Source organism: Bombus vancouverensis, chromosome 15, assembly GCF_051014615.1.
Source record: "Bombus vancouverensis nearcticus chromosome 15, iyBomVanc1_principal, whole genome shotgun sequence".
Taxonomy (NCBI): Eukaryota; Metazoa; Arthropoda; class Insecta; order Hymenoptera; family Apidae; genus Bombus; species Bombus vancouverensis.
The window spans coordinates 1,969,870-1,987,754 of NC_134925.1; the positions used below are offsets into that span (position 1 = coordinate 1,969,870).

A 17,885-nucleotide genomic window follows, 5' to 3' on the forward strand; every position below is an offset into this window, starting at 1 on the left:
TAACAGACATTAGTATTTTTCCAACGTTTACTTGTGTACATATATCCAAGTACCTACGTTAAAAGATCGTGAATACTTTTGTGCGCCGAAGTGTTTATCGGTTGAGTACCTGTTCACTGGCAGATTGAGTACCGGTGAGAGAAACTCGAGAGTCAGATAACATATTTAAAGATACGATATTTAACACGATGGTGTCCCGAGTACTTGTTCGTTGGAGAATCGAATATCGGCACTCGTAAGAAGATGAATTTCAGCTTTTCACGACAGCTACAGATAAAATAATTAATATTTTCACTTCTTCGATAGCAGCGTCCACCGTAGTCGATACACGCGAAATACGTAAGTCTTCATCTGCTTATCTTTTCCAGAACGTCGTTGATTTTAAGAACACATCGTTGCGAATAACAAAGACGCCGAACGAACAACTTACCTTGAGTCGCTCGGTGCAACAAGGCATGGCAGCGAAAATATCGTAGCTGTACATTGTACCAAGGACTAAGCTAGATCCGTCCCACGGCTGAGTACAGCAACGACAACGTACGGGTTGGCCACCGCTGCCTTCCAGGCAGCTCATACACACAGCGGACAAAAATTGCGTGCGACCTTCGACCTTAACCTGAAACAGCAATCACGTCATGGTCATAGGTTCACATTCCAGCTAACTGTAGAATATGAAAAATATGCAAAATATGAAAGAATTGTTTCAATTCGATGTTAAACGCTTTATTAAAACGTTCAGAGTGCTTTGATTTATCGAGATAAGAGCAAGATTAAGAACATAAGAATCGGAAGATCGTAGACGCAGTGAATTCGACGCGACTGAAGATTATTTAAAATCGTGCGAGAACTACACGAACGGCGATTGAAACTTCGAATTACCTCCGCGCAGGCGGACGAGTGTTGTCTGGGTGACAAGAAGAAGGTACCATCCACCAAGGGATACCTGTCGAAGACTAGCATGGGTGCTCGACAAAGGACGCAGGAAACTCTGGACCATTGTAGCGCGGCCAGCGTCGACAAAATGAAGCATCTGGTATCATCGTTGCCATGATTGCCCTCGTCTTCCATCTGTAACAAGAGAAAAATAAATCGTGAGCGAGTTTCGACAACATACTCGAAAGAAGCACCGTAAAGGAGAGTACAGTCGATTAAATCCGTTCGTCGTAAAGGAAGAAAAAGGGGATGAAGGCATAAAACGCGAAGGCTCTCTCGATAAACTAAATAAAAAGCATTTTCGTGCGCAATCTCGTTCACAGTTCGCTCAACAGCGACATATCGTACGGGATCGATAATTTAAACGCGGAATTATCCATTTCGCGAGTCGTGCGAACGCTGCGATAACGTTGGAATAGCGAAACAAAGAGCAAATATTCGTTTGGATTCGAGTTAAAGCGGAATTACGATCGAGAAGACTGCACAGGTGATTGGGGGAGAAAGAGAGAGAGAGAGAGAGAGAGAGAGAAAGGGAGAGGATCGGATATGAGCGAAAATATGGTAAGGGGCGTTTTGAACGGAAGAGAGGTGTTCGATAAGAAAAGGATGAGTTAAGAACGAGCAAAATGTCACGTCCTTAATGACGAAAGAAGGAGGAGGAGAAAGAGAAAAAAAAGAACCGCGGTCTACGCAGACAGGAAATGAGAAGAAAGGGATTGGTAAGGTGTTGTAGCGTATCGGTGACTGAATAAATGAGAAGGTTAGTGGGCAGAGAAGTTTAAGATCCAGATAGAAAGAGGATTTTCTGCCTGTGACAGGATAACGCTTTCGACGAGTATTCATACATTTTCGACGCTTTAAAACCGTATGATAAATATAGCTCGCGTTTCGAAAAATATCTTGTTTAACATGCTTTGAATGTATCGGGGGTTTGATCTAAAATTTATAAATTTTCAAATAGTCCTCGTTTAAAATGACGCTGTCTTTAACTTTCTTCTAGTAACTATCACGTAACCTAAATAATTTGTAAATTCCATTTTCACCACAAGTAAACGATTATTACGTTGCTTAAGCAATTTAATGTTAATACAAATTATACAATTACAATGCGAATATGTGACGAAGAAAAGTTCTCGTTTAATTAAATTCCTCAGACACTCGCATATTCGAAAACTATTAAAGGGGTTAATATTTCAAGGTACAAGGATGAAACGATTCGAAATTATCGGGGAGATAAGCTCGCGCCAGTGTTCTATTCCTAGATTATTCCCAAATTGAGATCGAACCAGATAGCTCGAAGAATCCCGTCTACGAAGTTCGCTATTAGATCCTTTAGATCCTCTGCTCGATACCCGTAGAAGCTAACCCGACGAAGGATGGTTAGGATCACCACGTCCTTCGTCCGATCCCTTATTATACTCCCGTGATCCTTATCTCCGAAAACTTGATTCCCAGGAGCCCCCATTATAGCTCCTTAGAAATTCCTGCAAAGTAGAGCTTAGCTTCGCGCCGCCGCCCTCACGATCAGCCCCCGATTAAAAATCTATTTGCACGCTCGCGAACCTCGCGTGTTCTATGTGTCTTTTATCGTCTTTCGAGCCAACTGAATTGCTTCGAAGGATAAAGGCTTTTAACTTTGCTCCATCGATTCAACACGGTTTATCGATACGATCGAAGCAAGGCAAAGTGTTATCGACTATTTGCTACTGACACTCAATGATGCATTCGTAATATCCCTTAGCCCTTAACTGCTACCGTGGTATTATAGAATACTCGAGTCACAATTTTACTCCGACATTGCATTGTTATAATATCATTATATTAATTATATACACATAATTACGCTATTGCAGTTATAATTATATACAGGGTGGTTGATAACTGGTGGTACAAGCGGAAAGGGGATGATTCTACGCGAAAAAAGAAGTCGAAAATATAGAATAAAAATTTTTCGTTCGAGGCTTTGTTTTCGAGAAAATTGACTTTGAATTTTCGCTCGGTACGCGTGCACTTTATCACGTCTCGTTATAACGGATCTCACTGTAGATCGTTGTCTCGATGGAAAAATTATTAAAAAAAAAATTTTATTCTATATTTTCGACTTCTTTTTTCGCATAGAATCACCCCCTTTCCGCTTGTACCACCAGTTACCAACCACCCTGTATATATAAATATACTTACAATCATAACCTATAAGTTAAGGTCAAGATCCTTCTTGACGCGTTTTAGAATCCCTTCGGAAAATTAATATATTTCATGTCCTTCCAAATATATGTCGAAGAAGTTGTCGACAGCAGTATGTTCACGAACTAATATATTACTTCGAGCAGACTGTTGAAGAAAGATCATTCAGGAAAGTGGAATATCCATTCTAGAACAAAGAGAACGAGCAGAAATAATCTAACGAATCGCGAAGAAGCAGCTGAAAAAAAAAAACGATCGTTCACGAACTTTGCGCTGCTCGACAACGAGAAGAAGGAAGATCCTCCTTTTCTATCCTGACCATCCGGGCTGAATAGAACGAGTCACACTAACGTCGTACATTCATCCATCCATCCACCCATCCATCCATCCATTCAGCTAACCATGGAGAACCATGGAAAAAGAGAGCGGGTCGAATAAATAAATTGGCTTGGTCTGGTAACTTTACCAGTCGGTGCAACTGGAAACCGATCGCGCGTGGGTCGATCTGTGAGAGAAGTGCTTCAACTTTTTACGAGTTCGATTAGAGGCTTGAGAACCAAGAGAGAGAGAGAGAGAGAGAGAGAGAGAGAGAGAGAGAGAGAGAGAGAGAGAGAATGGTAAAAGTGGTATTGTGCCTTCGTCGGCGCGATTCTTTTTTACTACCCTCCGACGGGAAACGTTCGGTTGTTTGCCGAGAGACAATTTCCTGAGATACGTAATTAATGTCCCTGAACCGGATTTTAATCGAGCCACCTCAGCATTCTATGATTGCAAAGAAAAAGGGATGGTTCCTCGCAAAGGACTGAAATTGCAGTAAAGGTAAAAGCCTCCGACGTGTTTAGCCGTAATCTCTGTCGAGTTCTTCACAGTAACACACAAGAGAAAATGGTGGATATGCCTCGTGAAAGTATCCCAACTAGGTAAACATCTTTTACGATTATATTATGCGTGTTTTCATCTTCCGTGCACTCGTCGACATGATCGCTACGCTGTCTAATTCGAAGTCAAATATTCAGAGTGTTTGGCAAAACGACGAGAACGTAAAATATCAACGTCACAACAGCGTTACGAGACTACAACACTTCAGTAATTAATAAATAAGCGTTGTTATTAAGTTTCGACTTTACCATAATACTGAAAAATACTACGAATGTTAAATGACCCTATCTAATTCGATAGCCAGCAAGTGTAGGAGAAAGAAAGAGCAACTGCTTTGGGAGTATCGTTAAATAAACGCCCGACACGAGTGGAAAAAGCTGACGATTGGAAGCGATTTCTCACCCCCAAATTGGAGGTCGGCGACTATTCCGGAAGAGCAAAGTCGAAGGTCGCCGCCCCTGCGGATAATTTTGTCGCCGCAGCTAAAAGGCTAAGGGTGAAAAGAAAGTGAAAAAAAAGAGCAGAGGAAGAGCGAGAAGAGAGGCGTGGAGGAGGCATAAATCGCGGCGTATCGTCTGTGGGGTGGACCGTCACCGGGGGAGGATTACGATGTCGGCGTAGCAGATTATCGGAATTCAATAATACCGGTCGGTACAAATAAATATAAAAATCAGCCGAAGGCACACGCGCGAGCGCGCGACCCAAAATAATAAAGTCGAGGAGAAACGAGCGGCTAGAAAGAAAGTCAACGAACTCGTAAACGACCCAAAAGGCTTCCGAGCTTTTCTGTAAATTTTACAACGCAATAAAGCGAGAACAGCGTTCGATAAATATGGTATTCCCTTCGTGGTCTTCTAATCTTCTTTCTCTGAAGACGTTCCACGATGGTAGAAATATTCCAGATCGTAAGAGAACTCGATCCGAATCCGGAGGACAGCGTGTCGATCTTCCACGACAATTCGTACGCGTTTGGATAAAATTCCTTTTTCGTTCAACTTCATTTTCATACCCATCGAATTTCTGGTCCACTTTTTCACAATACGAATAAACTTCGTGCCTGATTAAACAAGTACCTGCGTACGATATACAGTCATATCGTAGTTGAGTATATTTGCTAATACAGCGAATACGTATCTCTCTTTTCGCTTCCGTAATAAACCAACCATACGGAAACCCTCGTCTCTCGCTGTACATTATAAGAAAGATCAGATATCCCGTGCGTCACACAACGAAGTTGAGCCCTTTTTTCATTTCGCCATGGAAGATGGTGACGAAGGACGTTATTGAAAATACCGAAAGTGGGTTTTTTACGCCCGTGATCGACCGAGGCAATTTCGAAACGTAGAAGAAACGAAGCGGAAAGGGACGAGCGTAAAAGGGAAAGGGAGGAAGAAGATCCGGGGAGAAACGGTGGAAAGTAAAACGTACTACCCAGGGATTTGTCAAGACTCTTCTGCAAGGACGTTCTTATTTAGACCTTAACGGCGCAGTCGAGCGGCCATAGGTCCCGCGACGATAAAGCTCGGTTATATAGACGAGCATAAAATTCGTTACGATCGGCCTCGGTTTGCTTCCGCTTTTGTCCCTCCAGCGAGAATGCAACTATAACCGTGGAAGGGCGCGTGGTAGAAGAAGAAAATCGACCCTATTAATCTTTCGTTTCCTGTCCGACTCTTTCGAGCATCACGACGTGTACTTGGTATTGTAAATTGTTTGGGTTTAACTTCTCGCTACAAAACTAGAACGTTCAATGGACGGGAATGTAGAATGGGCGAAGCATACAAGTTCACTGGAGCAAAACTGCCAGCCAGAAACCTTACGTTTATCGGTTCACTGGTACAAGCTATCCAGCTCTATGGGATTTTCGAGGATTCCACGACCCTAATCCTCTTTCATAATGGTTCGTGGATTTATTTTGCCGATCGTAATACGTTTGGTTCACCGAAGAAGCAATTCGTTGCGTTTTCTTTACGCGAAACTTTCAAAGTGATATCGCGTTATGGATCGTTGCGCATGAACAGCATACGTCAAATACGTTTATCACAATTTATTAATAACCTATCGAAGTATCGCGAAAGTCGAACTGTTGCAAGATCTCGGTGTTTCTCAATTTCCCTCTCCAAGCAATCGCCGCGAAAACTACCTCTTCCATCGTAGAAGTTTCTTTACAGATCTTCAGAACGACCCGCCGGTTCACCAACAGTCATCAAACTTTCACGCGACACCAGTCGATAATTCTTCCCTGTGACGACACAAAGACAGCCCCGAGTAACTCGCAAACGTTTCGTGCAGCTACAAAACACTACATAGTACGGTACAAAGAAAGATTATTAAGAAAGCTTGCCCTCTCTTGCAGCATTTCGTCGACGAAAGTCTTGCTCTGTCTCGAGAACTTCATCCCGCCGGCAACACTCCGCTCGCATCCTCGTAAATACAGAAACGAACGAGTGGGTGGATCGTTGCGCCAACAGTGAACGCGTGTGCCAAGGGTTCGCGAGAGTCTTCGAGCGACTAGCTTCGTTCGAGGGATTTACGAGCGCCGCGACGAAGGATGCAAACACCCAACATCGCTGGCGCGTGTCTCCTCGGCTGGAAGAAGGAGCAGGAAGATCCGAACCGAAGACGCGATAACCAACTTCCCTCGTTTTTACTGATTTTCTATCCTCCTTCTGTGCTTCGTTCTATCCCCCCCCCCTTCGAAAGCTTTCTCGTTTTTCCCTCGTCGGAGGGAGAATCCGTCTGCTTCTGTTGGCGGGCTGAGTATCAGTCTGACTGACCTACTGTCGAGCTTCGAAGGAAGAAAGCTCTTTTCACTCCCTGTCGTGTTCGTTCGCGCGCGAAAATAATCGATGCCGATTCTCTACGACCAGAAGCTAAAGACGTCCCTCTTTCCGACAGAGCTTAACGCGCCCGTTCACGACTCAGTGGAGACCCGCCTTCGCTTTCTAGACGACAGATTGTAGCTTTAGCTTTTCAATGGACGACCAGTTGTCGCGTATATTTGGTCACGAACGATTTGCGGGGCAAACTGGTCCACTGTGGATCGAAAATGTCAATTTTTGCATTTGACCGAATCCAATGTCGTCGAAGGAACTATCGTTTTTAAGCTATTTGCGGACTGACAGATATAATTGTCCGCAATCGTTTCTATTTCGTAGTTTCCACGCGATCTAATACGACGTTTGATAAGAATTGTTTGGGTGTCTCGAAAGTACGATTAAACGAATGCTAAACTAGATTAAAAATTAAAGACTATCGACAGGCATCGTAGGTGGATTGTTGTCTACAGACAATACCTATCGATTCGAACGCGTTTTATACGCATCCCTAAGTTCAACTATATTTCAATGGAACAAAGGCAGCCAAGTTCTTTCGATCTTCTAGGCCAAAGTATTAATTAATACCGTATTATGCCCGATATTTTCCCCCTCTCGAACGCAAACAATAAGACGTTCCTTTAGAAGGAAGGTAAGGGGAGGTCTTCTTTCCCTATGACGACGTTCCCCTGCTCGCCTGGGGAATCCAGACGACGTACTCCGTCGATGCAAGTGACCCACTGTCTGCTCAACGGCGACGAATCGAACAAAGAAACCCTCTTTACGGTGCTCCTCCTCGCGTGAAAATAATCGATGCCGCTCCTCTTCCATGGAACTTCTTCTCTTCCTGCTTGCCAAGTTCCACCCTCCGTATTTCATTCCCTTGGCGTATTCGAATGCAGATGGACAGTAGGGTAGAAGGAAAGAATCGAAATTATACGATTTTCATTTTCCAGCAGCGAACAAACTTTTCCTACGTCGATTTTTCCAAAAATTCACCTTATCCGACCAGGCTAAGTATGCCTGGAAAATTTGTTTTTTATCGAGTGAATTCTCGAGGTGCTGCGAGGATCTCTTCTAAAACGAAGAAATAGATTCGTCTAAAAATTTGTCGATCAGAACCGATTTTGTCAACTTAAACGTCGCTATAGAGAGGGCAACTTTTCTTCGCTATTGGAAGTCATGAATAGCACAACAAAATTCCCCTCCCCCATATTTCTTTTCACCCTAATACACAGCATCGTTGGCAGTATAGGGAGAACAGAAAAGAGGGAACGAACGGATATCGGACGAACAACGCCTGACGGGACTTCTCCGAAGTGAAATTGCGATCCCTAATATTACTGACAAGCGATAGAAAAGACAACGCGGTATCGTTGGCTGCTGGAATTTTATCGAGGGTGCCCCGGAAAAACTATTCTGCCCGAGCGATAACGCGAGATGCGCCCAATTCACGGAGAAATTTTAAACGGGGCGAATGAGAGTTCTTTGTCGTTCGATTGAACTCAATTTGAACGAGGTAGTTCGATCGACGCGCACATTCCCTTTCGCAAGTATCAGAACACGTGCTGTTTTCGTACGAAGCGCGATGATTAATTCAAATTTTAGATTTTACACTTTGGCGACGATTGGATGACGTGTTCGTGTGTTTTCGAATTTCGAATGTGTCGTTGTTGATTCAATTTTTTTATTAATCTCTCTACTAATCCACCAAGATTCTACTTTTTTGTATAAATTTGTATAAATTTATTAGTTTAGTTGGAAGGAAGAGCAGATAAAAATTCGATTCGTTCCTGTTTCTCTGCCATACAATTTAGCCGTGTATTTCGGGGATACGTAGCGACTCGACGTATTTGGTCCTCGAAGAAGTCCGATAAATCAACAGGACAAAGAGACCAACCGCCGGAGCACGGGGAAATTAAAATCCACCCCCGAGCTCTCTAAAGAAGGCGACTTTTTCGAGGTTTATCGCGCGTCAAATGCATTCCACGCCGGGGGAACAAAGGAGAGAAAGGTGAATTAAAAGCGGGAAGAAAGAAACCAGGTAGTCATTCGCAGACTAGAGAGGGTGGCGTTCCGACGCTTTACAAGATTTTCCCCTGTAATCCCCCAGCTAAGCGGCTTACTCTCGATTCCCGCGTCGAAAGACTATATCTAATCGCGATTGGAAAAAGAAAAATTAAAATTTAGTTGCGTTCGACTTCGAAGAGCCGCCTTCTCTAATTTTGAAATACGCGTGGTGCACGGTATTTTTTTTTTCTACGTAATATGACAACGACTCGCGTTATGGCAACGAAGAAATGTAACGATAGGATAGAACAAGAAAGACGAACAAGCCTCTCAATCACCGTCAGAAGGATGTTACAATTATTTTCTATAATTGACAATTTTTCAAAATACGATATTGCGTCTGGGGAAATCACGCAACGACAGCCATCTTTTTTAAATCGTTTTCAAATATTCTCGAGTCATCTGAATTTGCTCGCAGATTTGGTTGCGCGACATGACTGTTTCCTATAAAATATGAACATAAAGAAGCGTTCAAAATTTGAAAGTCAAATCTGCAAGTTACCGTACGTGAACTTTCTCGTTATTTAAATTATAATTTTACAAAGTGTATTCGTTATAATTGTAGAAGAACACTCGGTATAAAGCGAAAGGCGTCGCTGGAATTAATTACGAGCGTTTCCAGCGATGCGACACGTGAACGCCAGATAAAGGAATGCATTTTTCATGCACGCGAAAGGGTGGCCTCGCGTATCGCGGGACGATCGCGAAACACGCGACGAAGAGGAGGCGAAGGGAATTCCTGGCAACAGCCTCGTCGGCAACCCTCCGCGATTCGAGCCAGGATAACCGCGCGTGTGACTGTCGTCATTGAAACAGTCCCCTAGATATGTACGCGTCGAGGATCACTGGAGCCAAGAAAGGAAGTACCGCCCATCTGAAAGATTGCTTCCCTATTTTATGCATCTTATTGACTCACAGTGACTCACGAACGTACTCGAACATTTGTAGATACCTTTCATGATACCTTTTACGTGCGCGAATCGGGCGAAACAGCGACGGTGAGTGTAAGTCAGCCATGTGGAACGAACAAAAGCTACATGTAATAGTTCACTGAAGTATTTGAACGCTTACGTGTGTGATACAGATAAAACATTTTCAAATTTCACTAGCATCGTCATGATTTTATATCGATAAAATCTAAAAACAGTGTAAAAATACATGCAGACATTACGAGATATTTGATAAAAGAATTAGAAGCTATACGAAAAATGCGAAAGTAGCGATATGACGTGTAACGTTAAACGTTGCAATTTTACATCGAACGAACGTTTCAAGGGGTGAAAATTGTATGGATTCGACGAGCAGACAACCAGACGAAGCAGTAGATCAAAATTAGAGTTAAGCACGGCTCATTTTCGATTTTATTATCTCGATTGCCGGTTCACTGGTCCGCGTGAACGGCAGAGAGGGTAGATTTCGTTCGACGACAAAGAGAGGCTCGATTTCGGTCGACGATAAAAGAGAAACTCGCTTCGAAAAGCTATCGCACGCTGTGTATTAATCGAAGAATCGCGGCTCTTCGGTCAGGAAGAGAAACTGGAGAGAACTCTGTTCGAAAACGTCGAGTTTCTTTCCTATGGATCCTCGAACTTCCCTAAAAGGGAAAGAAGTTAAACGAGGAAAAGAGCAAGAGCGATCGAGGGGTAAAAATGAATGTTCTCTATCGGAACGCAGATGTTCGCGGCCGGGATATCGCGATCGATCCATCAAACGATGAAAATCATTTGTCGCGACCAGCAGGGGAACGCGTCGCTATAAATTGCAACAAAAACGCGCGAGACGGCCACTTGGAGAGTCGCGTTTCGAACGAGCGGCTCGACAACGTTGATTGATACATAACATCGGGTCGGTGAAAGCGTCGTAGAAATTAAAAACCGGCTTCCGGCGCTATTTTCCGACAGGGGTGTGGACTTTCTATCCCGTGCTGCGACTCTCGGAGCGTTCAAAGAACAATCACGAGGTGCGTTTCGCTACCGTGTAAGATTATTCGTGAAATATTTCCGAGTTAGGTATAAAAAGTACCCAGTATGTCAAGGTGAACAGAAGAATAACGAGATTTTACCAATATAAGAGATCTTGCACGATAGAACTATAGGGTACTATTGCGAAGCGAGTAAAATTTTACAAGTTGCAAGATAGTTAGAATTGGTATTAATAAATTTCCTTATGCAGCAACGAGAAGCGTGGTAATTGAGTAAAACAAATTTTATACGTTGATAAGGAGACAATACAAGTTCAAGTATTTCGATGACAAAAAGAAATAATTTTTGAGGAACCAAAATATAGATCTAGAGAACAAAAAAGAAAGAAAAGATTGGTGTCCCAAAGAAATATCAGCAGCGAGAAACAAGGGAAAAAGTAAGAATAAAGAATAATACAAAAAGTTCAGAAGACGGAACCACAGACAGGCCGTACTTTATTCTGTGGTTTCAGATCTTCTCAGGTTTCGACAGACACCTGGAACACGTAAACCCGGATGTTTGACCGATTTTACAACCACGTTTTGTCGTGGATACTACTACATCGTGTACGAATAACAGAGCTGGGTGTAACTTTCGTGCACTCGGTGTTGCTCGAACAACCTGATCTGCCTTGTAAAAATATTCACCGGAGAATTACGCATAATTCTGCCCCTCTGTAGACGTATAGCAGTTTCTATTAGGGATACAAAGCGTTTCTAGCCCGTTCTCCGCTTTATCGCTATAAAATAAGACATTCAACGTGACAATGATCCACCCTTCCTAAGCGAGGGTTAAATTTCCCATAAACGCACAAACATCCATAGTCTACCTCTAATCCCAAAGTACATGTAAACCACGTTCTACCAAGTGCCAGCGATTAATAACCTTCGGTATCCCGAAACATCGTTTAACAGTTTCGAGTCAGTTGAACAAAAGCCACCGACGTTACCTGTGCGCTTGCTCCGCTACCCTCACCGCTAAACCCTCCAGAATTACGCAACGTTGCCTCGAAGGGAAAGCAGGATTTACGGGAAGAACACTTTGGACACCGAGTGTACACGCGTACGGCTGGCTTTCGCCATCGGAGTCCTTTCCCGTTGAGTACGCGGGAGGAAGAGCCACGGGTTAGGGGCCTCCTCTTGTCCTTATAAATCAGCCACGCGTCGCCGAAGAGGTTAAGGATGGCCTCTCGCTCCGGGTGCGTTTGCAAAAGGTCGAATACACGGAATGCCGGATCGGTGGGATGCGTACCGCCTCCTACTTACACACACACACGCACAAGCGCACACACATGTACATAAGCTTATCCTTGGCGAAGGGTTGCTCGTGGAAAGTAGGCCCCCTCGTTAAATTTATCGCGCCACGTCGTCGACGGAGTTATGTGCAGCTTCTCGCGGCGGGGAGTCCGCTTTCTTGCACAGAATACGCCACCCTCGTGGCACTACCCCCGAGTGGATGAGCTGCTCTCTTCGGGATCTAGTAGACTATCGTCACGATTCCTTGTGGAATATTTGGGGTTTCATATACAGTTTGTCGAAACGATACAGCGATCTCGTTATATCCCTTCTTGCAGACAGAATATTCTTCGATCATCGTTTCTTCAAGAGATAGATAGATAACGCATTGTATTCGGAGAATTTCAGAGGTCTTGGATCCGGAAGAAACGACAGATCGATCGACAACAAACGTCTTCCACCGTAAAGAAAGCTGTGTGCGAAGAGAACCACGCGTTAGGACGTGACGCACTCGCTCTAATTGCCGGACCGCACACCTCGAGTACGAAGTTAATCATTGCCGACATGCATACGCCGAGCGACCAACAGAAATCGGAAGAGAAATTGCCTGCTCTCTCCGCTGCTAATTTCTCCTGCTGTCGCTTGGAACGAAGTCCCGAGTCCTGCTGGGACTAATTTCTCGAAAAATATCGCTAACAAGATACGTAATTTTACGACTCCTCCAACGTGAAAAAAGGTTGCAAGATGAGTTATAACTTTATACTCGATACTTTCACGCAACGATGGAGCTGATCTCTTAATTATCACGTTACACGCTATCTTTGATTCCACGGTTGGACTTTTTGTTAATCTCGGCGACCGTCCCCTTTTAGCAAACAAATGGACACAAACCGACCCCTCGATTAGAGGCTGGAATTAGAAGGCGGTCAACGTTCGACGAGACAAATTACCATTCGGCAGGTTTGATTAACGCGTAGACGTATCACACATCACGCGATAAAGAAGAAAATTATATCTAAGTAAAGCTGCGTTTTCACTGAACCAGCAACGAGAAACTTTTTATTGATGTTACGTGTTTCTCGAAGAATTTGCTGATGCATTAACTATTTTCAGCAACGTACCAATTACTATAGCGTGAATCTGAAAGCGATAGAGGATTAATCCACTAGGGAGCAAGCGATAATTTATCGAAGTGTCATAAGTGCTTCGATTTTTCCGCATTTCGTGAAATTTACGCGCAAAACACAGCGACAAAAGATAATAAGAAAATATTAGGAGCTCGCGAGCAACAAAAAGCTGCTCGTCGTTGCTTCAGTGAGAACGCAGCTTAAAGAATCGCGTGCCTCTCGATAATGCAAGGAGGCGTGGAAACGCTATATTTATGCTCTAGTGTGTCCCACGCGCCGCGAGAGAGCCACGAGGCCGTCTAATTAGCCGTTTAAGATAAGATTTTCATCGGACCTTTACCAGTTGTGATTAACGGCGCGCTTAAACGACCAGCCATCGCCTCTAAAAGAATCGATCTCGCTATTCACTCGGACAAGCCTGAAATATTCCTAACCCCTGAGAAAATTCCGCGTTTAAATCGAAGTAAAACCCCTCGGGAAAATTAATTTTCATGGGAGTCGCGATCTGAAAACTCGTTGGCGTTACAGGATCTCCGGTTTCATGACAAATTTTCTAATTTCGAGGCAATTAATTATCAGAGATCTGAGAAACGAGGTGGAAGCTAGGCGTGAACGAGGAGTAATCGCGGCCGATAGAAGGGGGGAAAAAGAGGAAATCAACCCCCGCGCGCGAACGTTCCGAACCCTCGGACGAACAGCGATAAATCCAAATTCAAGATTATTAATAATGCACGCCGACGAATTGTCGGTGGCCCGGTTTTCCGGCGTAAACCAGTTATTGCTCTCTGGTCGTTTATTTCCTACGGGAGAGCCAGAAGGGAGAGAAACAAATCCGCGGCGTACCAGGGGTTGTTACCTTCCTGTCTGTCAAAAATCGCGAACGAGCCCCGGCGGCTGAATAAATAAATTAACGCCGAGACGCGCTGCCTTCCTTACCTGTCAGGGATCCTTCCCTTTTACCCATGAAATTCCCATACTTTCATGTATAAAGTATCAAGCTTCGAAAGTAACAAACCTCCCTTTGCAAATTATCAAATATATCTGAAAATGCGGCAAAGTATGTACATACACGCTTTTGCACCGTTCTAGTATATACTATTCTATCCTCGTTCTTATAATATTCTTATTTCCAATTTATACGCCATAAACTTTCACCAATAGTAAAAACACCCCTGCTACGAGTATCACGTTACACGTCCAATATGTCCAACACGGGAGACGAAGTACAGTTGGGAATTGCAGGGGAGCCATAGGAAACCAGCGTCGTGTAACAGCGGGCGATTAAATCACGCACGTGGCCAACAACGCGAGCAACACTCGCGCGAGTGCATACTTAACCTAAACGCGTTCGTAATCCGACGCGAATCTCCCGAAAACCGCGAAAGCCATCCGGAGCGGATTAGAATCGGGAGCGGACCAAGCAGAAACGAATTTACGCTTCTTTAAAGGGGCAGAGAGAATGCATCGGCTAGCTACGCGATAGATCTGCTTAAGAAGGCGCATTACAGTCGCGAGTTCATCTTCTTAAAGCCAGGTCCGGAATTATTCTGTAGATGGAATGGATGATGGTCGGGGAAGGGGGTGGCTTTGCACGATCGCAGCCACCCTGAAAATCCGGTAATGACGCGAGAACGGCCGGATTTGCGCGAAAACGCTGCCTTCGAAATGAGTTTAAGAGAGTCACTCCTGCGTAAGAGGCTTTGCCAGCACTTCCACCCGATATTTTATTAATTACGTTTCGTCCAAGACCGCCTCCACTTCCGCTTCGAACGATATTTCTCGTAGCAAGGTTATACCGATATTCCTGTCGTTCAAAAAAACATACGACTATGATATAAGTAGTTACGAAACCATTTGCGTATTTTCTTGTTCTCCGGCCAAGCACTTTTTTCTTTATCAGAATCAAGTTCCTGTAGCTTCTATAATTTTTTTCAGATGAACGAACCGTTAGACGATTCGAATTTTTAATCTCACTATACTAATTCCGTAACGAATACTTTTTCTCGAGAAACTGGTGAACCAGCTGAAAAAAGGAGAACGTAATTTTTACATTTCTCGTGAAATATCGGTCTGTAGGCACCGATTAAACGGCAAGGCGAAACGGTTGCCCTTGATGGAGATGTAAATTCCATCGGGTCCAAAAGACGGTAGGGCGCAGCTGCCCGAGCCGGGGAAAGTTTTACCGAACAAGGGAACTTAATCTCGACTTGTCTTACCAGAAAACAAGAGAACCCGACAGCGGATATGTTTTAATACTTAATAAGACTCTCGGGTATCCGCGAGCGACTTTGTACCCGTTTCAAACCTCCGATGTATGCGAGGATGAAATTTTCTATAATTACCTTCCGATGCCTCTATCCTCTATTCCCTAGATACGATTTTTTCATCCCCAAACCGGAACAGGTACAAAAAAAAAAAAAAGAAAAAAGAAAAAGGGAAAAGAACAGAAAATTTTTTCAGGAAGAGTACTTCTGTTATAGTAAAAGTTCCCCTTCGGCTCAAACTTCAAACATCCTTTCAAAGTTCCTCCTTCAGATGCACAATAATATAAACCAGCACGTATGGTGAGCACAATTATACGTATTATATCCAATCAGTTCTTTACAACAAAGTCGTACTCGAACATGTCGAAAGGCTTCTTCCTTTTATACGATACGGGTTTCAGAAAATTCGTTTCGAATACACTGTGCATTTTCAAACGAGGGTAAAACGTAATACGTACAAGTCTTCTGAAAAGAAAGGGTGAGCAGTCCCTTTTCATGATCTGGGAAGAGAATTCCAATGGAAGGTCCAACCCCTTTTACCCCTATTATATACAAGGGAATGTAGGGTAACGAGATTCGCGTTCAGGTGGCCCAGACACAATAATTTCCTCGAGAGATCGGTTTCTGATTGCTGGGCGTGTCTCACGAATCCGCGGAACGACCCTTCATCGTGTTCCACGATTTTGCATTCAGTCGATACTACGACCGAGAAATATCGTAATCGCAGCCGGAGCTTCTCGTTTCTTCGTTTCTCACGTCGAATACGTTTGCCTCGGGCGAGAAAATGAGAAAGTAACACGCATCCACGCTCTATACGTATTGTAGTTTGTAAAAGATTTCGGTATCGATGAACCATACCATCTTCTCGATAATTGAACTTTGAACTACATGATTAGACCTGATAATTTAATCGTCGTAATATAAGCAATAAAAGACCGATCACTTTAGACATGAGAAGGATAAGTTAACAACGAGGCAGGTTGCGACGAAAGTATTTGAGTTTCTCGCGTGTACGAAGCACAAAGAGCGAGATTTCTCGTTCACGAGCTGTTAAATCAACAGAGTCGCGGAGATCAAAATCTACGTTGACATTTAAGCGCCGTCTCCATTGTCGCGAATCCTGAACTATGCTTCTCTGTCACAACGTCGATGCTGCGACCTGGTCGTACACCGATAATGCGCAATTATCTCCTCAGTGTAGTTCGAGCGGCGCGAATCGATTCTTCTACGATCGATTAGAAACGGCTCGATTCCCGTTACGCAACTTTCACCTCTCTTTCGCTCGAAGAAACCGATACTACGAACAAAATTCCGTCGCTGAATATCAGCACTATCGGAAACTTTATTCCTTCGTTCTTCGAATCTTCTCTTCTCACACACTACCAACATTTTAACACAAACGTTCGATCATTTTTCTATTCCTTATCGTTAGGCTACAGATATTTATGCAAAACTAATACTTTAACAAACACTATTAAGAAAATGGGACATATTGAACATAAGAATACTCTCTATTCTGAGTGTCATATAAATACATTAGCTTTCTATGTGTATTTCGTTGAAATTTTTCACAAATGCATAAAAATCTGCGGTCTACTTGTCATCCATGTAAATTCTCTCCTATATGATTCCAATCTTAAAAGACGTATGGATCTCGAAATCTAGAAAGATCTTGCGCAATAAACTCTATAACGTAATTAGAAAATTCCAAAGATACCAGGTCGTATAGATCGAGTTTGAAAAACGAGATCTAGACGTTCAACCGATTCAATAGAGATCTTAACGAGGTAAAAATTCCCAAAGATATTTGCACCGATTATCAGCCTCGATAAGTGGCGGAGGGGGTGTGCAAAGCGCAAGAACGCGCGACGCGGTTATAAATATAGCCGGTAGTGGCGGTGCGTGTACGCAAAACAGAGCGAAAGATATCTCCATCGGAGTCGCGGCGAGGCTAATGCACTCTAATCTAGCCTCTATAGATAGAGACTTCTCAATGCCATTCACTGCACGTACGCGTGCAACGGGCTGCACACAGAGCGCCAAGAAGCGATCCTCGCACGATCGTAGACATTCGTCGCGACGAACCAACAAGTTATTCGTTCGAGACGTGGTCGAGCATTTGCGAAAATCCTTTGTACTTCCTGTTCCGTAAGGTAAGAGAAACGAGCGAACGAGACAGGACGGAAGAGGAGATGCTACGATTTTATCACAGAACGTTAGCTCGTTAGTAGATGAGAATTCAAGGACTGTTACTTATTAATTTCGCGCTCGATACTGCATATAGGCTCCTTTCTTTACGAAATCATTTCATATGGAACGTCTGGAGAAGCAAACACTTATTTCCATGAATTTTTAAATCACTATCAGTGCGTCTTTCGGTATTCGTTTAAATGTATCAGAGACGACGGTGGAAAGT

At 43.6% G+C, this 17,885-nt stretch overlaps 1 protein-coding gene across 5 annotated transcripts in view; it reads right to left on the reverse strand.

Moving 5' to 3' along the window:
- heca (hdc homolog, cell cycle regulator) overlaps positions 1-17,885 on the reverse strand; it is a 167,710-nt gene that overhangs the window by 23,786 nt on the left and 126,039 nt on the right. For 4 of the 5 annotated variants that reach the window (XR_004465685.2, XM_033347672.2, XM_033347674.2 and 1 more), the window contains exons 3-4: positions 880-1,068; positions 431-616 (exon numbers count right to left, since the gene is read on the reverse strand). Coding sequence is in view for 4 of the 5 variants with exons in the window: in XM_033347672.2 (XP_033203563.1) it covers positions 431-616; positions 880-1,068 (375 nt within the window). In the remaining variant the exon portion in view is untranslated. Of the gene's footprint in view, positions 1-430; positions 617-879; positions 1,069-3,114; positions 3,271-17,885 lie in introns of those variants that run through there. The other variant, XM_076624925.1, reaches the window with a different exon arrangement.